At 35.3% G+C, this 26,376-nt stretch overlaps 1 protein-coding gene across 2 annotated transcripts in view; it reads left to right on the top strand.

Annotated features, from left to right (window-relative positions):
- Positions 1-26,376, top strand: part of LOC144966349 (nuclear cap-binding protein subunit 1-like) — a 44,759-nt gene that overhangs the window by 12,367 nt on the left and 6,016 nt on the right. For both annotated transcript variants that reach the window (XM_078902678.1, XM_078902679.1), the window contains exons 6-22: positions 968-1,075; positions 1,917-1,964; positions 2,996-3,069; positions 3,290-3,359; positions 4,229-4,444; positions 10,375-10,472; positions 10,867-10,930; positions 11,216-11,326; positions 12,373-12,437; positions 13,282-13,419; positions 13,752-13,855; positions 14,824-14,949; positions 16,316-16,415; positions 16,776-16,869; positions 17,048-17,151; positions 18,655-18,769; positions 21,498-21,626. In XM_078902678.1, coding sequence (XP_078758804.1) covers positions 968-1,075; positions 1,917-1,964; positions 2,996-3,069; positions 3,290-3,359; positions 4,229-4,444; positions 10,375-10,472; positions 10,867-10,930; positions 11,216-11,326; positions 12,373-12,437; positions 13,282-13,419; positions 13,752-13,855; positions 14,824-14,949; positions 16,316-16,415; positions 16,776-16,869; positions 17,048-17,151; positions 18,655-18,769; positions 21,498-21,626 — 1,764 coding nt within the window. The remainder of the gene's footprint in view (positions 1-967; positions 1,076-1,916; positions 1,965-2,995; positions 3,070-3,289; positions 3,360-4,228; positions 4,445-10,374; positions 10,473-10,866; positions 10,931-11,215; positions 11,327-12,372; positions 12,438-13,281; positions 13,420-13,751; positions 13,856-14,823; positions 14,950-16,315; positions 16,416-16,775; positions 16,870-17,047; positions 17,152-18,654; positions 18,770-21,497; positions 21,627-26,376) is intronic.

The following is a 26,376-nucleotide window of genomic DNA, read 5'->3' as shown; positions in this document are numbered from 1 at the left end:
TTTTGTCTAAGCCAAAATTGACCACATTTCCTGGTGGAACCTAAAAATATGAAAAAGTTTAATGCGAACGCCGGAAGTGCGTTATGTAGACGCCTTCAAATCGAAAGTTATATGGTTGCTACAAGCACATCTCAATTGCCTCACGTTGTAAACAAACTGGTTGACCGTTTCTTCACTGATTGGGTACCTAATTATAAGAAACAATGGTAAGTAGCCTAATTAATTCCCACGTAAATTAGTTTTCTGCCATTGTTTTGCTCAAGCGAGCTTGCTGTTTACTATTCATTTCGATTCTTTGGATTTTCTGATACCAAGAGTTTCAGTGAGGTTCAGTTTGATTTTTATAGAGCTCATTTACAGGTCTACAAAATCCATAAATGCTCTGATTTTGAGCTATGAATTTGATTTTGAGCTATGAATTCAAGTTCTCTTCAGATATCTTATTTGTGCCAGTCCATGCTTCCATTACCTTAGGGCTTTGATTTGATGACTTAAGATTATTTGAGATAGATTTTACCCATTGATACTAAGCTTCATAAAATCCAACCAATTTTTATTCATGACCTGCTATTCATACATTTGGCATCTCATATAGATTATTATTATTATTATTATTATTATTATTATTATTATTATTATTATTATTATTATTATTATTATTATTAGGTTTTTTTTTGGTATTTATTTTGCCAAATTTGAATATTTCCTCTCAGATACAGATTTTTTTTACCATACTTTAAGGATAAAAATGAAGAAAACATTTTATTTTACTCACCAGCGAATCTTTTTTTCAGCACATTTGTTTTAAAACATTATAGTACATATATTATAACATTTTCTTTTCCTGTTTTCTTATTCTGTCAACATTATTTTTTTCCTGTTTTAAATATGATTAGCTGATTAAATACCATAATGTTGTATACGGACAAATTATGACCATGTCATTGTGTCATTTCTTTCTATCTAGGTACGATTTCTGGCAGATTTGGTCAATTGTCATGTATTGGTTGCTGCTTCATTGCTTCAGATATATGACAGTTTCGTGGAAGTGACCTTGGAGGACAACATACCCCAAGTAAATGGAATAAAATATTTTATGTGTTATCTTTATTCTAATTTGAAGTTGTATTTATAAGCTTTATGTTTCATGCTGTTTGTAAACAAATACCATCTCCACCCTCTAGGCGGGGTCCTTTGACCTCCCATGGTGGGCAGAGGTCATGCTGTGTCTTCTATCCCCTTATATCTGTTTTCCAAGTTGCTTTCTGTCTTTGTATTGGAATGGGATTACTTAATTTTGTCCCAGCCATGGCTGGAGTCCTTGACTGGGAGGGAAACAGTCAAATGTATTTATAATTTTGAGAGGTGATATTTTTTTCCTTGTAAATCATCTCTCCATTATGTATTCTGTAAACATTTGAGTGTGTTCCTCTTAGTGGGATCCTGTCCTGGTATCTGGATGAGACTTTAAGGTGATGTCAAACTAAGTACATTGATGGTATGCTCTTGTAATCTACATTTGTTCCCTATTTGAACCAATTCCCCTTTGTCTTACTTTTTGTTGGGTGTTTTGATTGTAAAGCTAAAATATTTTGACTAATCCAATTTCTTCTTTTTACTGGCGGTCTTCATCCTCACCTCAATCCTCTCCGGGCCTGCTGGCACTTGAGGCAATGCAAGGGATCTCCACCTGGTCATGTCAGCAGCTATTCTTAGGACCATCTCGAGGTTGATATGACCTAAATGTGTCGAAAGCGCCATAAAACCCTTTAAAATAGACAAAAACAAAACATCTCCACCTTTTTTCATAGGTTAATAAAGCTCAGTATTAAATCAATATATTTTGCTATATTATCTTTGAATTAATTTTTATTTATCCTTTGATATGATTGTATTTTTTCTTTTCCTCAATTTAGGTGAGATCAGATGCTTACGTTTATCTTGTGCTGTCTTCCTTACCATGGGTATGCTAGTTTATTTCAAATATGAAAAACTGTATGAAACAGTGCCAGACAAAGCAGAAAGAAAAATACAAGAAAATATCTGAACCAAAAAATCAGTCTGTCTTGAATGTCGAAGCAGGCTGAATTTTTGGGATGGTTTTTGTTTCTTATATATTTCTTTCTGTTTTGTCCGTCACTGTTTCATACACACTTTTTCAGATCTTTATCTGAAACCAGTGCTGTTCCCTAATTTGTAACTAGGGTTTTTATGTCTTGTTACCTTTCAGTTCTGATTTCTTGTTATCCCTTCATTGAGGTTGAAACAATATTTGAATTCAGGATAAATTTAGTTTAAACATTTTTTCTTTATCCTTAATATTTATAAAACTATACATTGCATACTGGTATCTTGGAGAATCTGAAAAATATATAGTTTTTGACATTATGGTATTGTAAAGTGGTATTTTTATAATAAAGATAGAGCCACAATCATGATTACATTTTCATTTTACCTCTTAATTACCTTGATACATATTCGATGCTTCTTAATTTTTTATTAGAGAATTGAATCAATTTAGAGGTGTTAAATGCTTGTATATCAGGTGAAGGCCCCATTTAGCCTGAGTGCTATCGGGACCCCCATGATGAGGGACAACAATCGGATTAATTGTCGTGAAATGATCATTGACATGTACCATATTTATGTATAGCTTTACCATCTTATGATACAAGCTTCTGGATTTGCTTGGAGGATGAAATAAAAAAAGTGGGAAAATATATTATTAAGTGACTAGGAATTGTGGCTTTTGTTAGTTGGTTGACAAAGTTTCCAAATTGAATTGGTTAGCGCAAAGGAATTGGATGGGGGATTGGGAGATATCCGATGAATTGTTGAACAATCGACCTCCCCTCAATTCTCATAAGTACCTTTTTTTTTCTGTATGCATTAATTCTTGTGTGTTGTTCATAAAGCTATCAGACTGTATCAGGATAAAACCTTATTGTTTCAATTTGTGAACATGTTGATTTGTATTGAATTTTGTTTACTTCAGGTCGGACGTGAGCTGTTTGAAAAAAAAGAAATGGAGTTAAATAACATGTTGGTTACCATTGAAAATTATCTGAGGTAAGGAGTCCTGATAGATGTTTAGAAATTGCTATCTTTCATGGGTAGCATCAACTGCTTTATCAAGAATTAACAAAGTAACTATTTTGTATATGCTGAAGTAATTTGGTTTAGCTATAATGAATACCATTTATGACATACTTGACAATTACAGTGTCGGGCTTAAAATTTGTGATATTTTTTGTAATGTTGAACTTATTTGCTTTCTTTCTCATTAAAGCAAAAGGCAAAAAATTCATTTGCCAGCACTTCGTGTCTGGGCTGCAGAACAACCTCATCATCAAGAGGAGGTAAGCTATTTACATTTTAATTTTTTAGCTTCATACTCTCATCGCTTTACAAACAATATTCATGGTCATAGAAAGAATATGACTATATTTTTCTTGATATATAATTTTTTATTTTTTTTCATGGATTAAACTTTGTTTAAATTTTGCTTAAATTATGAAAGTGGTAGTGTAATCAAGATATTTTTCCTGGCATCACAGTTATGATTTCTATTGACATATCCATTTGGTAGTATTATTATTTTATTTATTGACTGTATGTAAAATGATGATACATAGTAAAGGGGTTAATGAAAAATTTCGAAAACATGAGAACTTAAAACCAAATTGAGACTAGAAGTTAATTATAAGGGCTTGTTTGATGTGTCAATGTGTCTTTCATAAAAAGCATGGACCTGGCAGGAATTATTTTTTGATTTTGCCCCCGTTTAAGTTTAAGGGTTTTTGTTACAAATATTTTAGTTTGTACTGAGGTTTTTAACATTTTTCTTGAGGAAGGTCAATGATTGTACATTTTGTGTTTGAAATGATGTTATTGATTTCAAAAGAGTAAGTTAAAAGGATAATTAACGATGGATGGCCATGCCCAGTATTTATAGTTTCATAATTTGACATCTTGAATGCATGCTTTTGATTATAACCATAATAATAGGTATTGATTGTGTGTATTTTAGTCCTGTGCAGTCAAATGTAATTAATTATTGTATTCTGGTGTGGCCAAGAATGGATACAGCTTTTCCTGCATTTTAAATTGCTCTTAGGAAAAGGGAGGAAATGACCAGGCGAGTTTCAGGTATTCATAAAATAGAAATAAAAATGAAACAACAAAGCTAGGATTAGATTTATATTTCCTTTGATGTCTTGTTTTTCAGTATTTAGACTGCTTGTGGGCCCAAATAGAGAATCTGCGCAACAATAAATGGGTAGAGAGACAAATCAACAGACCGTATTTGGCATTTGACAGCGTGCTGTGTGACGCATTGCAGCACACTCTTCCCCAGATTATCCCACCATCACACAACAAGTCTATAACATATCCCTTGCCAAGGGTTGTTTTCCGAATGTTTGACTACACAGATGTCCCTCAGGTATTTGCATTTATTTATGTTGATTGAGTTTGATACTTCAACATTAGGTTTTCAAAGCCTACAAGTCACTTGATTTGCTTTGTGAATTGTGAAGACATTTTTCTATTATTTTTCTTTTTCTTTTCTTCTCCCTCCTTCTTCTTCATCTCCAACGATTCCTTTTCTCCTCTCTTGCCACTGTCATTATCTTCCTCTGTTATGCCTGCGCCGATGTTTCCACTCCACGTTAAGAAGGTAGACATCAGACTCGGCAAGTCATTGCATAATGTGTCAGAAATACAATCAACAACAACCAAAGAGTGGTTCTTCTTCTTCTTCTTCTTCTTCTTCTTCTTCTTCTTCTTCTTCTTCTTCTTCTTCTTCTTCTTCTTCTTCTTCTTCTTCTTCTTCTTCTTCTTCTTCTTCTTCTTCTTCTTCTTCTTCTTCTTCTTCTTCTTCTTCTTCTTCTTCTTCTTCTTCTTCTTCTTCTTCTTCTTCTTCTTCTTCTTCTTCTTCTTCTTCTTCTTCTTCTTCTTCTTCTTCTTCTTCTTCTTCTTCAACATTATGTTTTCAAAGCCCACAAGTCACTTGATTTGCTTTGTGATTTGTGAAGACATTTTTCAATTTGTTTCTTTTTCTCTACTTCTGCCTCCTCCTTCTTCTTTATCTCCTTCTTCTTCTTCTTCTTCTTCTTCTTCTTCTTCTTCTTCTTCTTCTTCTTCTTCTTCTTCTTCTTCTTCTTCTTCTTCAACATTATGTTTTCAAAGCCCACAAGTCACTTGATTTGCTTTGTGATTTGTGAAGACATTTTTCAATTTGTTTCTTTTTCTCTACTTCTGCCTCCTCCTTCTTCTTTATCTCCTCCTTTTCCTTCTGTCCTTTGTTTCCATTGTCATGGTCCTCCTCCTACTGGCATCCTTCGCCTCCCCTCCTCCTCTTCCTTTTCCTACTGCCCTACTTCACCTCCCCACCTCCTTTTCCTACTGCCCTCCTTCGCCTCTCCTCCTCCTCTTACTCCTCTTCTTCTTCATCTTCTTCTTCTTCTTCTTCTTCTTCTTCTTCTTCTTCTTCTTCTTCTTCTTCTTCTTCTTCTTCTTCTTCTTCTTCTTCTTCTTCTTCTTCTTCTTCTTCTTTTTTGGCATCTTTTCCTCCCACTTACCCTTTTATCTCCTGTGTCTCCCCTACCTTCTTTCCCTACTCCTCTCTTCTTTTTTCTTTTTCTTTCCTTTCTCCTCCCTTGTATATTAAGCAAAACATTGTTTTGATGATATGTGACAGAAGCTCAATTTATACTAGTGAGCTTAAGTATATTTTAGATTAGATTAGAATTCTGTTGGTTTTTGTTGGTTTATTATCAAGACCATTATTTTTATTTTTAAAACTTACATTTTTAGTAGTCTTCATTTTGATATTAATACTTGAAGGCTTCAGGTTAGATAAATGAAGGGAAAATAGACTGCTGTAGCGTTACTTAGTGCATTTTTACCGTCAGTAAAGGCTTTCAACATTTCTTGCGTCCATGTAAGTGCTTGACGTTGTTTTTTGACTTTCAAAGCACTATATAGGGGTCGAAGTATTTCAGCTAGTCTCGGAATGAAACGATGGTAAAAATTCAACATCCCGAGGAACTCTTGAAGTGACTTGATGGTTTTTGGTTGTGGAAATTGTTTAACAGCCTCAATTTTTGTCTGATCTGGCGTGTAGAGTAGTCTTGCAGTCAGCAGTATGTGGTAAGTCTTCGTAGTTCGTAGGAAACGGAGATCGCCACACATGCCCCCCCCAAACACGGACTAGTCATCTTCGTAGTACCGAGGTCGTTTAATGGTACGTCCTGAGCGAGATAGCTTCTTAGTAGGCACTACGTTAGTATCATCAGAAGCAGTACGGGAGTTTTGTATGTTTCTGTTCGATAACTTTCTGTTCGTATTCGGTGGGCGTCCACGACGAGGTGGGGTGGCAAGGGAAACTGGTTGCGTAGAATCGACAAATGCAGGTTTAAGTCGGTCAATCGAAATCCGTTCTGCTTTGCCACCAACATCAATCAGGAATTGTTTATCTCCAGGGGTTATGACAACATAGGGACCTGTATACGGCTTCTGAAGGGGTCCTCGGTGGGTGTCAACACGGATGTAAACATATTTTGCTGACATCAAGTTCTTGGGTAAATTTGTTTGATGATAGCCGTGATGATGTGTTGGCCGTGGTGAATGAAGGGACACGTTTTGCCGAAAGGTTGCCAAAAAGTCTTTAGCGTGGAAGTCTGAAGGATGGTCGGGTATAAACTCTCCAGGGATTGTTAAAGGTTCTCCGTATACTAATTCAGCTGGAGAATGACCGATATCATCCTTAGGTGCAGTTCTTAAACCAAGCAGAACCCAAGGTAGTTCATCCACCCAATTTGGAGTTATTAGACGAGCTTTGAGGGATGATTTCAAGGACCGATGAAACCGTTCAATCATGCCGTTGGACTGAGGGTGATACGCAGTTGTGTGATGAATCTGCACACCAAGTTGACTGGCCATCTGTTTCCATAGCGTGGATGTAAATTGTGAGCCCCTGTCAGAAGTCATATCAACAGGAATACCAAACCGCGAGATCCAATTGGAGATCAGGGCTTTTGCACATTCTTCTGTTGTTGTGGTTTGTAACGGTATTGCCTCAGGCCATCGGGTGTTCCTGTCAATTATAGTAAGGAGATGGGTGAACCCCCTTGACTGAGGTAATGGTCCAACGAGGTCAATGTTTATATGTGAGAATCGCTTTCCTGGGACATGGAATGTTTCTAACGGTGCTCGTATATGTTTTTGAATTTTCGAAGATTGGCAGTTGTGACATTGCTTAACCCATGCTGACACTTCTTTCTTAAGACCATGCCAGATAAACTTCTTGCTGATAAGTCTGACTGTGGCCTTAACTCCAGGATGACTCATATTGTGAATAATTTCGAAAACTGGTCTTCTGAAGTCGGTAGGAACGATAGGTCTTGGGTAGCCAGTTGAGATGTCACAAATTAACTCTGGACCCGAGTCAACGGATGTTTTGACGATTTTGAGGCTTGTTAATGCAGTTTTGTAAGCCTGTATGTCAATGCTATTTTCTTGGGATTCCGCCATAGCTTGATAGTCGATGCCAATTGAGACTGAGTTTGTAACTGCTCTTGAGAGACAATCTGCGACAGTGTTGTTTTTTCCAGAAATGTGTCGGATGTCAGTTGTGAACTCGGATATGGCAGATAAGTGCCTTTGTTGACGAGCTGACCATGGTTCAGTTGATTTGGACATGGCATGGATTAATGGTTTATGGTCTGTAAAAATAGCGAATTGTCTCCCTTCAATGATGAAACGGAAATGACGGATGGCTAAGTGAATACCATGCAACTCCCTATCAAAGGTACTGTATTTCTGTTCAGGTTTACGTAACTGCCTGCTGAAAAATGCCAATGGTTCCCAATTACCTTGATGATTAAGTTGTTCAAGGACAGCGCCCACAGCTTGGTCGGAGGCGTCAGATGTTAAAGCGAGGGGTGAGTTCAAGCAAGGATGGGCTAACATTGTAGCGTTACTTAGTGCATTTTTACCGTCAGTAAAGGCTTTCAACATTTCTTGCGTCCACGTAAGTGCTTGACGTTGTTTTTTGACTTTCAAAGCACTATATAGGGGTCGAAGTATTTCAGCTAGTCTCGGAATGAAACGATGGTAAAAATTCAACATCCCGAGGAACTCTTGAAGTGACTTGATGGTTTTTGGTTGTGGAAATTGTTTAACAGCCTCAATTTTTGTCGCCATTGGGACAGATCCAGAATGCGAGATGTGATGGCCAAGGAAGTTAAGAGATCTCACACCGAAAAGACATTTCTCAAGACGGATAACGAGGCCTTGGTTTCTAAGTCTTTCGAATACGATTTTGAGATGTTCCATGTGTTCTGCCTCAGTTGAACTTGCAACCAGAATGTCGTCTAAATAACAAAATACGCAGTCTAAATCTTGTAAAATGGAGTCCATTAAACGTTGGAATGCTTGTGCTGCATTTTTTAATCCAAATGGCATTCTTAAGAACTCCCAAAGGCCGAAAGGGGTTATCACTGCCGTTTTTGGGACGTCTTCTGGAGCGACTGGAATTTGGTGGTATCCTCTGACAAGGTCGATCTTCGAGAAGATGATCTTACCGTCTAAGTTTGCTGTAAAATCATGAATGTGTGGGACAGGATATCGATCTGGTATAGTAGCATCGTTAAGTCGACGAAAATCTCCGCAGGGACGCATTGTGCCATCAGTCTTGGGGACCATGTGCAATGGGGAAGCCCAAGGGCTCTTTGATTTTTGAATTATGCCCATTTTCTCCATTTCCAAAAATTCTTTTTTTGCACACAAGAGTTTTTCTGGAGCCAGGCGACGAGCACGTGCGAATACTGGGCGACCTTTGGTTGTGATGAAATGTTGCACGCCATGTTTCACAGTTGCCGTTGAAAATGTTGGTTGAAGTAGTTCTGGATAGTTATTCAATAATTTTCTGAATGTATTGCAGTTCGGCTCGAGTGGTGAGAGTTCGGCGTTTGCGCAAACTGAACTTACTGAACAAGGTACGTGCGAAAACGTTTCAGCGTCGATAAGGCGTCGACCACGAATATCCACAAGCAGATTATGATGTCGTAGAAAATCTGCTCCAAGTAGGGGACGTTTGACATCAGCTTTGATAAGTCGTGCATTGAATGAACGCGATCCAATACGTATGTTAGTTTCGAAGCATCCGTATGTTTTTATTGTAGAACCATTAGCAGCTTGTAATGCGAGATCAGAGGAACCCAAGCTTTTGTCTGGCGCAGAGGCGGGTGTGACAGATACTTGAGCTCCAGTATCTACTAAAAAACGTCGGTTTGAATTTTCATCGATGACGATGAGTTGGAGATTTTTTGATGTGGGCGCGTTGGCTGAGTAAGAATCCGGGTCGACAGCAGAATTTACTGTTGACCCGGCTTGGCGTTTCCCTGGTTCTTCTTGTTTTTCTTAAATGAATTGAAGAGTTTGCATGTTTGTGCACATCGACGGGCATTTGAACCAAACCGTTGATGGTACCAGCAGAGGGAATCTATTTCACTGGTCATGGTTGGTGTGTCAACTTCACAAGTAGTATGAGAAATTGAAAAGGAGTTAGAGTTTGAGTGAGCAGCGTAGAAAAAATTGTCAGCTTCTCTGGCAAGTGCCCTGTAATCATCCAGGTTGGACGAGTTTGCTAATGGAAGTCTGATGTTTGCTGGAAGTTGTCTTAAGAATAACTGTCTGAAGAGCAGACAGGGCTTGTGTTTGCCGAGGAGCACTAACATCCTGTCCATTAACTCAGATGGCTTTAAGTCGCCCAAACCATTCATGTTGAGTAGAGATTCCGCTCTCTCTGTTTCCGAAAGGCCGAACGCAGACAGCAGGAAGTTTTTCAGTATTTCATATTTACCTTCCTTGGGTGGTGATGATAGAATAGCAAGGGCTCTAGTTGCTGTGTCTGAGTCTAAGGCAGCCACTACATAGTAGTACTTTGTTTCATCGCTTGCTATATCGCGTAAGGCAAATTGTGCCTCGCTTTGTGCAAACCACGCTGAAGGACAAGTGGTCCAGAATGTGGGCAACTTCAATGCTACGGCGTCGATAGACATGTTTATTATTATTATGTTCTTGTGAAGAGTTGAACTGGTAAATAGTAATAATAATAATATATACCTATCTCTTAAGTTGTTTTAAGTCGGGGTCACCAATGTAGCATCTACTTTACTGGAAACAACAAACAATGAAAGCAATGTGTAGTGAATTTTATAAATTTAATGAGTTCTCTCGTGTTTACGTTTTTGTCTGATCTGGCGTGTAGAGTAGTCTTGCAGTCAGCAGTATGTGGTAAGTCTTCGTAGTTCGTAGGAAACGGAGATCGCCACACTGCATCAAATTTTATCTTTTCCCTCCTTCAAGGATACAGTTCTCCCGGGTAGTCACTCAATTGAGAGGTACCTTATTGAAGAGCAAATCAGCAGAATAATCCACACCTCACACGTAGAAAGGAAAGACTGGTATGTTCATATCGTGTATATTATAACACTGGCATAACACTGGTATGCTTTATAGAACTTGATTAACGTTTGGTCATCACAAGTCTGATGCGATGATTTTATTACAAGTTTTTCTGCTTTTGTTTGCAGTGCCAACTTTTATTTGAGATGTTTTTGCTTTTCTTTTTTCTTTTTCCTTTTTTTTCTTTCAAAACAGTTGGTTCTATAAGCAAGGGCGGGATATTAGAATGTTAATTTATTTCATTGATCTTTTGACAGAATTTTAGTTTTGAAAAAAAAACTGTAAAAAATTGATCGTATGCAATTAGTCAAATTTGTTGATTATGAGTAATATTATTATAATAGAAAATTTATCTGGCATTTTTCTTCTTTTTTTTATTTTTTTTTTACTCAGCGCTGCATCACTGCTTGCTTATCCAGCTAAAAACAAGATTCCTTTGAATTATATGATTGTTGAGGTAAGAGACTTCCATGCAATATTTGAGTTTATATCTGCATTGTATTTTTCGTTTTCTAGATGGTTTATTTCAATTATGATTTAAAGATTTTGTTCACAATTAAACTTTGTGAGCTTTTTCAGGAAGGTTTTTAAAAAAAAGTTTTTTGTATTGGCCATGAATTTGTGAAATTCTAACATAAATTTTCTAATTCTTTCTTATATATATATTAAAGCATATATTTATTTTTCATGATTTAAACCTGAAAAATCTCAGGTTCAAATGCTTCAACTATAATATTCATAGGTAATGTTTGGTCAACTGTTTGAGCTGCCTAGGCCCCCCTACCTGGAGATTTTTTACGGATCATGCTTCATTGAACTTTGCAAGCTGCAGCCCACATCAATGCCTGAAGTTGTATCCTTTCATTACTATTTTTAAAAAGTAGTTTTGTGGTTTGACGTCTTCTTGATGATCTCAGTGTGCTGTAATCTCCAACTCTCATTACAGCTCTCTGTTGCTTCAATTATTAATATTTTTTTTTCATTTGCCTCTCATTTTTCAAACATACATTTTTTTCAAAATTCCCCCAAAAACCAACACAATAATGTTTGAATCCGGGTACTTCAACCATCAAGTTGGATTTGAAGAAATTCTAGATTAATCAATTGTGGGGAGGAGATGGAGACCAATTTCAGGCTGACCTCAGCCCCAGATAATACACTTGGCTTGGAAGAATATAGGAAAAGGTCAAGATAATTTGATGTTATATTGGTCCACCTCAAACATTTGTCCAGTAAGTAGTCCTTCAAAGCCATTGGGCCCATAGAGCCGGAGTTTATCCCCATTTCTATAGTGTGGAACAGACAATAGCAATTGCTTGCTATCCTTTGGATAGGATGCTTGTCTATCGCAAAGTACTTTCCACCAAATCTAACAGACTCAGCTACCCATGTGCTGCTGGGTGGATAGGGGGTCAGAAAAAACGTCGACTGCACCCGGAATCGATTTTGGTCTCTTTGCATGTGAATTGAGTGCTCTACCGAGCTGTTGGTACCCCCAAATACTATTCTTGGAAAGGTCAAGATAATTTGAAGTTATATTGATCCTCCTCTGGAGAAAGACAAAATTAAAAATTATTTTCAGAAAATATGATTGTAATCTGACATTCTGAGAGAATGCATATATTTTGAAACTCAGAAACTGTGAGATCCCATCACTTTGAATCATTTGGCTTGCTGCACATAATTTATAATTCACATGCTTAAAACTGTAAACACATAATCAATAACATTAAAACACATGTAAATATTTCGAGATTAGAATTCAATAACCAGAAGAAACTAGTAACCTGACAATGGTCGAGTAAATATTTTCAGCAAATGTAAATGTTAGTCCTCTTTCATATTTTATGTAATTAAAAAATAAAAAATTATGTTTGGTTTACCCTTGACTAAGAATAGTTAGCTCAAGCCTCTGAGATGTTGTTTGAGAGGATTGATACCATGCACGCAGTGTGTATTGAAAGGTAACTTTTCGTCACATGACTTGTCTGTTTTGATATAATATATTGCTATTTTGTTATTAAATTTTTTTTCAGTAGTATTTATGCCTATATTGTTAAAGATGGGTTTCAAAAGCGTCAATGAGCGCTCACAAAAGGTTGTTCCATGTAGTTGGCGAAGATAAAGCCTCAAATATGGTCTTTGTTGACTCTGTAGGACAGGATTTTTATATTCACAAGAATTTCTGTCAAGTCAGCTTTAGTTGAACAACTTATGATTATATTTACAAGGTTGATTAATGTAATAGAGAAGTTCACATCACTCATGAAAGTGCTGCGAGTAGTATAAAGGAATTTTGATAAGTACACAAAGGTGATGAAATTATAATGAAAAACAACCTTCCAGTTTCACCAGAAATTTGATTAGATATAGACGTCTACTGAATTTATTTTGTTTATCCAAAAAGAAAGATTTTAAACATAAAATAACTGTTTGTTGCACATTATTGGGAATACACAATTATAATCCATACAATACAAGTGAGGGGTGTGAACACTTTACATCTCATCATTTCATATTAGTCATAACTGACGATGTTTGCATCTCTTTTATATTAATAGAGTCTCAAGCTCCTTATTCCAATGTTTCTAAGGGACAAGGTTGTCACATTTTGGTCTAATTTGGAAAGCTTTTTGATTTAAATTAAATGGAGGAGGGCCAATGTGCCAGTTTCATTTTATAGCGTTTACCGAGTTGCTTTATTTTTACATTCCAGTATCTGATTTTAAAAAGTATACTATTGATACTACTGGTTGTATGTTTAAAAAAATATTTTTTTCAATGTTAAAATGAAAATTATCATTTTAGGTTTGTATCATGGTTCTCCTACCACTTGAGCAACTTTCAATACCACTGGAGCTGGGATGACTGGTCTGAGTGTGTCGGCATTGACATGAATGCACCAAAATCTAAATTTGTTCAGGAAGTCTTGCAAAAGGCCTTGAGGTATTTGTGAAAGTTTTAGTCATTGTTTTGAGTGTGATGTAATTATTCCTGTGTTAATGATTGATGGGAATCAAAGATTCAATTTACAGTGATATGTATTCAGAAGTGGTAACATATATATTTTAGAGGAAAATTAAAAAAAAAAAAATTTTTTATTTCAATTTACCCCAATTGTCCCATCTAAATAAGTTTAGCATTCAATTAAATTTTGGTTCAAATAACGTTCATGAGGGGATAATCTTGCTGTTATTTTGACTTTTCTTTTCAAATTATATGCATATCATGCTGTGTTCAAAGTATTGCATCAATTTTCGTAATTTGTACATCCTCAGATTCTCCTATCACCAGCGTGTCAGTGAGTCTGTGCCAAAATCTTTTGCTCCTTTACTGCCAGCTACTCCTACTCATGTGTACAGATATGAAGAAGAAGGGGCAGGTGAGCATTGCCGAAGAGAAATAAAAATATAATGAACTGGGGCAGAAATATAAATTAATTTACTTGAAATTGTTAGGAAATACTTCAATGTAAAGAAACAGGGGATTCCGATAGCTCAATTGGTAGAGTACTCACTTCACAAGCAAAAGGATAAAGATCGATCTCAGGTGCAGTCGTGGGTTTTTTTCTGACCCTCCCAGTCCACCCAGATGTGATTGGTTATAATTTTACTGCTATCATTCATTTACTGTCAAACACAGTGCATTGCATTAAATTTTTCAACTGTGTGATTTTGTGGTTGAAGTAGCATGGTGTTTGTGTATGTGTGTGTGTGTGTTGGGGGAGGGGGGGTGTTTGTGTGTAGTATATGTGCACACAAACGAGCGTAGTGATAGTAGCTGCCAAAGAGAGCAATATTGTTATAACTCCATAAAGTGGAGTTACAACCACTGTTGCTCTCAATCAGCACCTTGTTTCTCACCACCAAGCAAGAGTGGACTGGTGCAGTCAGGGTTGGATTTAGAAGGGGAAGAGAGTGGAGGAGTGGAGAGACCACCAAGACAAATAAGGCGTTGTAGATAAGTTGGCAAAGGAGTGGGGGGGGGGGGGGGGGGGAGTGCAAGGGGTAACAGTTGTAATGGGAATTTTGTTTTGTTATTGAATTTTGTTTCTTGGGTTATTCAATTGTTTGGCAATTTCTTTTCGGTTTAAATATAGTTTGAGCATAGTGGCTTTCGGTCTATCGATACTTGATCAACAGAAATAAAGAGGAAAGAATGACAACATTTTAATTTCTTTTCGGTTTAGCGGTCTTTTTGGTTTAACCGTTTTTTTTTCATTGTATTGTTGAATTCAGATGAGATATTGTAAAACAATATTTTCTTTATGAATGTAACGCACCTAGAGCCTGTTGAAATAAGGTAAGACGCTATACAGATGTCATTAATTATTATAATTATATATTGCAGGATCTTTACCTGGCACTATGGGAGCTCACAAGCTGATGAATGGCATTAAGTCAAAATGTACTGCTGATGAAGCTGCTCTCCTTATCAAAGATCTGGCCAATGTGTATCCAAATGGACAAGAGAATGGTAAATTTGTTTATTGATTTAAGATATTATGGTCATCTAAATTGTTGTTATCTTAGTGAGTGCAATCAGAGTGTAGACAATTTATTTGAATAAGATTTACACACTTTTAGTTTACAAATGGCATAAAAAAATGTTAATAACTGCATGTGTTTATTGTAGAGATTTAAGGTCACATTGAATTCAAAGCCCATGATATAAATGTCACATTACTATTGTAAAGTAGGATATCATGATAAAAATGATGGAAATAACACTGATTTTGATGATGATGATGATATTATTGTCTTATTCAGTAGTCGTTATGTATAACAGGTCCACGTTTATAGCTGGAGCGTGTTGTAAAGCAAGAACACTTGGAGGAGCAGGGTGTGTGTGTGTGTGCATTGCAGGGGGGGGGGGGGGGGGGGGTAACATTGAAAATGATTTCCAGGTCTTTTCTGGGTTCATGCATTTTCATATCCCTCTTTCCCCATTGTCCCGATGCAAATGTCTTGTCAAAAAATATTGATTACAATCGAAATACCATCTAATAAAGTTGTGTATTGCACACTGGATGATGCCAATTCAAGTTGTGATTGACTAATAATAAACAAAGTATCTAATCAGTAAAGATGTAATGATGAGACTTGTGTATCATTGATGGAAATATGTTGTTTTAATTGTGAATTTTGTTATTTATACGTGTGTGATATATTATTTTTTTTGTGTCACTGTAGTTGATGTGCGACTATGTGGTCTTGTGGTATGACACTCGCTTTTGGATCGGAAGGTCCTGGATTCGAGCCTCGCTCTGCACATAGTTGAGTCCTTGGAAAAGGCTCTTTACTAATATTCTCTCACCATACTCAGGTGTAGATTGAGTACCTGGCTGTTAACAGCGTTGTCTATGTTGGAAAAAAAGTGTAATATCACCTAACAGGCGTCATGTTTCGTTCCACACGTTACATGTTGCTGTTGCTGTTGTAAAGCGCTTTGAGCATGTTTAGTGGATATTGTCCTATATAAAAGCTCAATTTTTAATTAATTTTTTTTTTGATGTATAATACACAAGAAATTTATTTTATAGTGGTAATGTGGTTAGAGAAAAAGATAATGGATTTTTAGATTAAGTCTGGCATAGAGCTTGATTATTAAGGAAGTTTAAAAAAAAATTACAGAAGACTCTGTCACATGACGCAGTTATATTCGAAACGGGATATTAAAAGGTGGATTTATCTATGCCTATTCACCTTACCTTTTTATTTTTCATTCAACTGTTGAAGCAATATTTTAAAGATGACATTAGTAAAGTTTAAAGTTTAACATCTTTGAAAATAGAAGAAATAAATAGAAGAGATTATAATAATCTATCCCATCTCCTTCACAGATAACCCTTCTTTCAACCCATTGAAGATTGATGTGTTTTTCTCCACTCTTCTCCATCTGGGTTCCAAGTCCATCAGTCATTCCTTCGCAGCTCTGGCAAAGTAATTACTTTGATTGGTTACCGTTTGGATAAGGAAAAAAATGAATACTTTACTTTATTACCAAAGTAAAAAAAAAAAATAACTTAAAACATTTTTATGAATTTTCATGGTTCTAACATAAAAGAAGATTTAAGAAAAATGCTTCAATGAAATGTTAGAAACACAGTTGGTCTTCAGATGTGTCTTTATTTCTTTTATTTTTAATCTATAATATAGTTATATAAATTTTAAATAGTTATCTACAAATTGACATACTTCTATGATAAAGTATGATACGAGATTTAGAAAAACAAAACAAAACAAAAAGGGATATTTATTTTCATGTAATGTGAAATATATTATATTCTTTTACTTCATAAGGTTTCATCCTAACCTGAAATCCCTTGCTGAATTTGATGATGGAAAGATCTGTCTTTTGAAAGTTCTATATGAGTGCTGGAAAAACAATCAGCAGGTATGATTTGTTTTTTTAAAAATTGGTCACAGATATTTAGTTGTTCTTGAATTTAATCTCAACTTTCACCCATTATGAAATTTTAATGTCATATCCACTTATTTTCATAAATATTTGTCTTATTTCTTGTCTTTTCTATTTCGGCAATAAAGTTTGTTGTTTTATTCTATTTGATAAGATGATGGTGGTTTTGGTCGACAAGCTCTTGAGAACAGAAGTTGTAGACTGCTCATCAGTGGCCAATTGGTTATTTTCCTTTGAAATGCAGCACGACTTTACCAGGTATTTGATGTATGCTTTTGTGATTTGATTTTGATTTACTTTACCCTTTGAAATGCAGCAACACTTTTTCAGGTATTTGATCTTAGGTTTTGTGATTAGATCTAGAATTAATTTACCCTTTGAAATGTTGCACGACTTTACCAGGATACAGTCCCGCACAGTTTCCTTGAACTCTTCAGGACACGCAGAATCGTTCGAGGAAACCGTACTTTGCCATAAAGTCTTTTCATTCTATATTACTCTACTGTTAATGTACCCTATCAAAAACGAGGGAAGTGTTAGTTTCTCTTGTTTTTCTTTTTTATTTGTTGGAGCTCTGAAACAAGAGAAGTATCTGACACATTCAAAATGATTTGATTTGATAGGCTGTGATACCATCACATAATGATGAAAATAATGAACAAAACAACTAAATATTATTTTTGCTTCTTTTGGTTGAGGTTGTCAAGAAGGCAACGGTCAAGCCAGCCATCTCCCTTTTCCTGAGATTATGCCCCACCAAAAATCCTTTTTTTGTGTGATCTGTTCCACACCATGGGAACATTACGCAGAGATCACTGTATTTATGAATAAACATTATGCCTTGAGTATATTCTGATTTTTAGCACAGTGCTAAAGAAATGCTTAATCACAATGATACTCAGTACTTAAGTTTTGGATAGACTAATTTTAACTGTATTTTTAAATTTTTAATATTTTTTGGACTTTGCATATTTTTCATTATAACCTTCACCTTGACGGGATCTTTTGCCTTCCCGTAGAGGGCAGGGAGGTTACTTGCTGTGTCTTCTATTCCTCGATATCTGTTCTCCAAGTTGATTGATGTTTTTGTCTTTTGAATGAGATTACATGGTTTTGTCCTGGCCATTACCTGAGTCCGTGGCTGAAGGGGAAACAGTCAAATGTATAGTTATAGTTTTGGGAGATTATATTTTTTATTTGATCGTATATCATCTCTCTGTTATGAATTGTTATATCTTTTGCTTTGAATTTAATTATTTGCAAGCATTTGATTGTGTTCCTCTGAGTGGGATCCTGTGCTTGTGTCTGGATGGGACTTTAACTTTAAGGTGATATTGGACCAAGCACTGTAAATAGTAATAGTTTGCTCTTGGAATCTACTTCTCTTCCCTATTTGAACCACTCTCCTTTGTCTCACCTTTTCTTGAGTACTTTTATCTATAAATCTAATTTATTTTTTTTACTTTCCCATCTTCTTCCTAATAATAATAATCTTAAAGTGTCGCAAACGCATAAAATTTGGAAATATACCTTTTTTTAAATCAACTTAGTTTAGAACATTATGAACATTTTAAAAGTATGATCTTCACTAGTCATTGTTTTTTGTTGGTTTTTTTTTGGTATTTCAGTTATAGAAGAAAAAAAAAATGCTGTGTGTCTAAATTATTTTGCATTTGTAAAGCTTATTGACCTTGAGAGTTTATTGGCCAAGATGAACATTTTATGTTATGGACCTTAAGACTGTTTAATATTATTCTTCAGCTTCTATGTATGGGAAATCATGCACAGTACCATAAAGAAAATGAGTACACATGTGGACCAATTGCAGCAAGAGGTTGACGATGCTAGAGACAAGCAAGAAGCTCAAAAAAGAAAGGTAAAAACTCTTCTTTTTATCCTTCTCCTTATCCTCAACCTCCTCCTCCGTTTCATAGGGATCTTTAATACTGTCTATGAGCATTACAGCACAAACCATCTTATAGTACTTTACTGATGAAGAAAGGCTGTATTATATTCTATAAGTATAACTTGACATTAAATAACAAATGGTTCCATTCATGGAACATATTTGGGAATTAAGACTTAATATTCAGGTATATAATTAATTTTTTTCTAGCTGCTCTGTTTTTTTCATATAATTCACGTCATTGTATAGATTTGGTATCACTGTATACAAAAATGTAATTTTAGTATAGTTTGTAGTGTAATGTTTCATGTGGCCATCAATGAAGTGATAGTCCTATATTTTTGCTTCCTTTTGTCACGTCCTTTTGCCCCTTAAATTTTTTTTACCTTCAATTTGCTTCATATGCTGTAGATCCCAAATTGAGAAAAGTAGTCTAAGATTTAAAAAAAACTAATAAGATTTAAAAAAAACTAATAATCTCATTTAGTCAGTTTGATGTTTTCTTAACGAAACTTGCCTTCCTAATATTTATTCTGCGCTGATCATTATAGTTTGCTTTTGATAATAATACCGAGATATTTTGCCTGTTTGGCTTCTTTTAGAATTTATTCAATACTGATGTAAGTAGATTTAATGACTTGGCTTTATTTGTGATTTTCAAAAGCTGACATTTTTCTGTATAAAATTTCATTTCTTTTTTCGTCTTTACGAAGTATTAAGGTCTTTCTGCACAATGTTGTTATCATTTTAGGTGTTTATTGGCGATACAAGAAGCTATCATAGCAAAGTTAATTTTATTTCTGAAATGAGATATCAGTGGTATTGATCAAAATTTGAAAAAGCAATGCCCAAAATGCCGTCATTGATGTACCTCTAATATTACTTGATTTGATTCTTTTTGTTTAAGAAATTACTTGAGTAACTGTTAAATTTCACTGATTTTAAATTTGATTAAAAGCTCTCGATGTTCTTTCAAAAGCTTTTGATAAATCTAAAAGTATGGAACAAATTTGACCTATGACATTTAATCAGTTGTTTATATTGTGAAGAAATTTTACCAGCTATGATTTATAAGTTTTTTTTCTCTTTACTCTTAAAATCGTGCTGAATGGTGATGAGAGTTTCGTTACATTCGGCAAGTTGTTCGTGCAGCTTTCTGTTTTTGAGTTGTCTGCTCTTTTTAAGTTATCAAATTATATTATCTATTTCCCAGTTATTGATAATTGTACCTTGGAGATAGGGATGTTCGAAAGAAAAAATATGTAAATATCAATAATGCCATTTGTAAATATACTTTTTTGATATTTCAATTGCACCTGGAACTTCGGTTCATTCAAGTCTACGGGTAGAAAACCCTTTGTTAAAATTGTTATTAATTATGTCATTTATATCCAGGCGCCTTTCAACGTTCAGGCCTATTGTAGGTTATTTCGGGTGATGGATTGGAGGGAAAAAACGAAGCAAAATTGTTGTTTAATGTATTGAATTTGTATATTGGGTCCTGTATTGATTTATCATGTTCTTTCAGGCATGATGTACCTAATTGCTTTTAGTTTTTGCTCTAAATACAAACCAGAGTAGATTGGGTTTTTTAAAAATGTATGGTAACAACCTCTTTTCTTTTTGGATCATATTTTTGAGATAATTTTGATGAACTTTTTTACAAGCGTGTTGCTTTTTAAAAGGTTGCCAGGATTTATCTTTTTAAAGCTCTGCTTCTCGCTCGAACATCTTCACGTATTCATGTTAAACCATGGTTGTTAATATCTTCTATTGCAGCTTCGTTGTTATATAGCTATAGTTGTCAATGGCCACTTTGAAATTTCACATTAAATTAATTATTGAGTTTGTAGTTTATTTGTTGATGACTTCCCTTTCAAACCATTGATTATTTAATGATGATTAGGGTGAGGGTGTTGATGATGATGACGGTGATAATAATAATAATAATTGATAATGATGATAATAATAATAATAATGATAATAATAATAATAATAATAATAATAATAATAATAATAATAATAATAATAATAATAATAAAAATAATAATAATAATAATAATAATAAACGATGATGATGATGATACTTTATTGCTTCAAAAAAGAAAGTTTTTGCACAGACATTGTGCATATTAAATTATATGTGTTATGTTGATATATTATATGATTTAATACATAAAGATAAATAGCATTCCATTAGTGACATCTATTATATATATTAAAAAAGATGGCCTTTTTTTGCACACACCTACATGCTTTATTACTGGACTTATTTTGACTATTGATGGCTCATAAGATTCGTTTCAGTCTAACTTAATTTTCACTATTGCATAAATATTGAAATAGATACGTGCCTCTTCATAATAAGCCTTTTAATTTTGTGATTTGTCCACATCAAAACCTACTCCATGTTTTAAATTTCAAAGGAAAATCTACTGTCGTTCATTTACGGATACCCACAGACTTTATTAATGGATGATTTTAATTGTTCATTCACATCATAGTATCAATTACTTAATTCAGTATCACACGTAATTCGAAAAGCTTTTATGTTTTTAAAATTTATAGTACGTAGTACTACAAATAAACAAAACTTTTCTTACAGCCCATTGGTAGTTGTAATACATGGAGGGTCAGCCGATTGGTTAATTGTAGCATGGCCAGCCTATCTATAATGAGATATTCACATATTTTACAGGAAGCTGATGGTCTGGAGATGGGTGATGATGATGATGATGTCCCAACAGATGAAGCCATAGAGAGAATGGAGGAAAAACTAGAAGCTGCTACGAGTGCACAAAAAAATCTCTTCCTCATTATCTTTCAGGTAACAAAAATAATCTCCATCAGGATGGACTCAGTAATATTAAACAAATGAATGAATTTACATATATGCATAGATTTATTTTATTTCTTTGGTAACATGTTTTAGCCTTCAATTATTCTATTTGAATTGACAATTTTCAATGATATATTTGATGCCCTTTTGCTCATAACCTATTTTAAAGGCTGCGTCTCCTTTACCAAGTCTGTCTGTATTAACCTTTACCGCCACTCGTGGGTCTATTAGACCCACCCCAAGTACATATTCTGTCATTGTGTCTTTGAATGAGTAAATAAAAACTTGAAACTCTAGATATGCTTCCTTCAACCATTTTTTGTTATGTGGATTGAGTTGTTTTTTTAATTTTCATGGAAATTGTATTTTATATGAATTTTTTTCACAACCCTATAAAATTCTTTAGCGCGGCCACTCGCGGGGTCTGTTAGACCCGGTAACGCACAAAGAGAGTTTTATTCCTCATGCCCCATTCGCCACTCGCGTGGTCTTTCAGACCCGCCGACAAGCAAAGAGAGGAATACGTTCGTCACCCGCGTGCCCGACGTGTCACTTAGACTCCTTCCGCACTAGGACAAAACTGTCCCAGGACAAATTTGTCCTGTCCCACTGGAGAAAACTTCTATTCAAAAGGGGTTCCGCACTAGGACAGGACTGTCCCGGGACACACCTGCGCGAATGCATTACTTTTTTTTTTTACAAGATTCAAAAATTTATTTGTAGGCAATTGTCAATATAACTCATACAAGAATATAATATTTTCATCAACAAATCAAGTAAATAAAATCAATAAAAAAGCAAGGCAAACAATGATAGTAATAATGATAATAATAGTAATAATAATAATAATAATAATAATAATAATAATAATAATAATAATAATAATAATAATAATAATAATAATAATAATGATAATTATAATGGTGATAATAATAATGTCTAATCTTCTAATTAATAGATTAGTTATTTAATAGTTTGAATTATAAATTAATAATTTAAAAAATAAGTCCTTGGTGCAACTCTAATAATTCACATTTTATGAATCAACATAAGATACGACATGACGATAATGATTTTTTACACTGTACAATGGGATTTGTTTACATAAGATTTATATAATCATGAAATATTCTTATAGCAAGAGTAATATTATTGCTGCTACTACTACTACTACTACTACTACTACTACTACTACTACTACTACTACTACTACTACTACCACTACCACTACTACTACTACTACTACTACTACTACTACTACTACTACTACTAATACTACTACTAGCACTACTACATACTACCACCACACTACTACTACTACTACTACTACCACTACTACTACTACTACTACTACTACTACTACTGCTACTACTACTACTACTACCACTACTTCTACTATTACGACTACTACTTCTACAACAACAACAACAACAACAACTTCTACTACTACTAATACTACTACTACTACTACTACTACTACTACTACTACTACTACTACTACTACTACTACTACTACTACTACTACTACTACTACTACTACTACTACTACTACTACTACTAGTAATGGATGAAATAGAGGTTGCATATTTCTGTGCTTTACTGCGTGGAAAAAAAAGACAAATTGAAAGAGAAAACAATATTGGTTGCATCCTTTAATGACCCAAAGATTGCTCAAGGTCAATTCCGTAGACTCTATGGTGATCTCCGATCTTATCTTAAAATGACTTTCTTGGAATCACCTCATTTTACCCAGGTGCAAATGAGTACCAGTTTGCTGATGAAAGTAATCTTTGACGGACTAGCATCATTCAAGAGGATAATAGAAAGTCAGCATGGCTCGGTGGTACGGTCTTTGCTTCGTACCCGAAAGGCATCAGTTCGATCACCCGCTGATGCGCTGTGTTGCCTTGAGTAAGTCACCTCGCCTAGCTCAATTTGCGGTGCTACACTGCGGCTAACGCCTGGGTTATACCTCGCCCTAGCTCAATTTGCGGCGCTGCATTGCGGCTGACGCCTGGGTTATTCCAGTCTTCCCTTGGAATAGACCCTCGAGAAAAATTTCCCCTATGGGATGAAAAAGGGAATTTTTTTTTTTTAATTTTAAACTGTTATCTGTCTGCTCAACGCTACAGCAACATGGATAAGTTCCGGATTTATAAGCTTAGGAGGCAAGATGGCCCATGGTTAGCGCGTTGTACTCTGGACTCAGAGGTTCTGTGTTCGATTCCGACCGAAGCCAATTTGTACTTTCTAGAGCAAGAAAATTTACTCCAATCACTCACTCCATTCAGGTGTAAAAGGGTACCTGTCAAGCTGGGATAGTAATCTGCGATAGACTAGCGTCCTGTTCAAAGGTTTTCAAACAAATACGTTAATTGTCCGCTTCACGCTATTGAAACCGGAATAACTCCTGCACCATTGGCTACAAGGCTCCAAAGGAGTTAATTTGTCTTACAATGAGTCCAAGTGGCTCAGAAGGACTTACTTAAAAATATTTTCATTGAAAATTCCCGAAATAAATAACGATAAAGATAATTGATCCCATAAGGTACCGAATAGATGTGCGACCGGTTTTAGACACGTTACTGCGTGTCACAAAGTGTGACACTTCTTAAATTATATTTATAAACATACGTTTTTAAATTGCCGAAAATGTTTGTGTTGCTATGCCTTCTGTACGTGGTTTCATCACATAGAATTATTTTTTGAATTGTTCTTGCTTTTTTATATTCAGAATTGAAATAAATAAATAAATCATAACTGTGAAATTGAATGTAAGCTTCAGTTTAATATACGAAAACAGATAAAATGGACGTTTCGGGTTTCCCCTTCATCAACAACACGTGATGAATTAAAAACTACAGACGAATGAGATAATGTGGTAGTGGCGTTGTTAAGATGCATAAACAAAAACATTGATGGGCAGGAAATTGTATGCTACTTTGTGAGGAAGCGCGAATTAAAACAGAGCAATAGAAATTTATAAAAGGTGCGTACTTAATTATGTCAAAAGAGGGGAGGCGGGTAGGAACTGTGTAAAGCAGTATAGAAGACAGTGAACTAAAATAAAGTGTGGACTATTGTTGGAAAATAAATACAATGGAAGTGGAAATAAATACAAAATGTAAGGGATGTAGGTATTAATATATTAGTGGCATTAGCAGCAGCAGAAGCAACAGTAGTAGTATTAGTAGTAGTAGTAGTAGTAGTAGTAGTAGTAGTAGTAGTAGTAGTAGTAGTAGTAGTAGTGATGCAGAAAATAAAGACAGGCATTTCAATTTTGACACGGCGCCGCCAAGTCTGGGACTTTTTTGTCCTAGTGCGGAAGTCTGCTATATTTTTCTACTATCACAAACGATATGAACACGGGACTGGGACAGTCCTGTCCCGTTGATTTTGTAGCATTTCACAACGGCTTGGGACACAACGGGACTGTTTTGTCCCGTCCCAATAGGTGCGGAAGATTTCTCTAAATTCTATATGTTACAGATTTGGGACTGTCCCGGGACAGTCCTGTCCTAGTGCGGAAGAGGGTTTACTTACGTATCAACTATGGTTGCCAATTTGGCATTCTTTTTGCCAAAAGCAAAATTTATAGATATTTTGTATAAGTCTATTGGAATAGTGGCAAGGAAAATGTCTTAATAGATTACTATTTACACATATGTTTCTGTATTTACAATACAACAGAGTGATCAACGCAATACTAATTTATAGTGCACTTTCTGACTTTGGTATCAATTGGTTGTAATGGGTTATTTTTATTTTTGAACGTCGATTTTGGCATGATTCCACAAAATAATCTTGTTGTGTCCTAAAAGAATGCGCCGAGTCATGACCTGACCTAGCCGTGTGTAGTCTATGTCATGTGTACTCATGACCTTTTCTACTCGTTTTGCCCGCGACAGTTTACAAATATTATTTCTTCTGCTTTTACAAAAGATCGATATATTTCTACAACTACAATTGCCAGTTTTGTATTTTGCCTATTGAGGTGAGTAATTAGTATAAATTCATCATTAGCTGTATAAACTAGTACAATATGGTTATGACGTAACCCAAACTAGTCCTACTACTTAGCAGCCAGTTCATGTGCATAGCTGAAGTTGGTAAGGACATTGCAGGTTTTACACGTTGGTTCTTTTCAGGAGACACGGACACAGAGTGTGTTGTAAAAGAAATAAAGGTGATAATAGATTAGCAAGCCTCTATGATTTTTGCTGATAGTGAACAGATCCAATAATCCTGGGTTTCAGTGTGAGTCAGATTATTTCTAGTTATTTCCACATAATCTCTCCATGTTGGCTTCTATCAACAGTAATGGGTGGTGGGGTCCCTTCATACGGTACAAGCCATTGTCATGCTTGTGATACCAAATGCTATCAGTCCATTTAACGTTACTAAACCGGGATAGACTCTGTATCATAGTTCTTTATCATTCAATGGACTCAATAACTAAAGTAAATTATGTTTCTCGTTTTAACAGTGAAATGGCGGACAGAAATATATGGGAACAACTCCTGTCTGTTGAGCCGGAGAACAGCTCTGAAGAGGAATCTTCATCTGAAGAAGATTTATTTCAGAATCAGTTTGACGTTGAGGATGGTGAAATGGACGAAGCAGTTGGTGGGGATGATGATGATGATGATGATGAGGATGATAATGACTTGCAGACTGCCAGCTATACCGAGCTATTGCCTGTGGTTGCAACCAACACCGAGCTGTTGCCCGTGGTTGC

This window comes from Berghia stephanieae, chromosome 2 (assembly GCF_034508935.2).
Source record: "Berghia stephanieae isolate SIO BIC M18660-M18661 chromosome 2, UCSD_Bste_1.3, whole genome shotgun sequence".
Classification (NCBI taxonomy): Eukaryota; Metazoa; Mollusca; class Gastropoda; order Nudibranchia; family Aeolidiidae; genus Berghia; species Berghia stephanieae.
The sequence above is the reverse complement of the archived record's forward strand: the minus strand, read 5'-3'. Positions and strand labels throughout refer to the sequence as shown.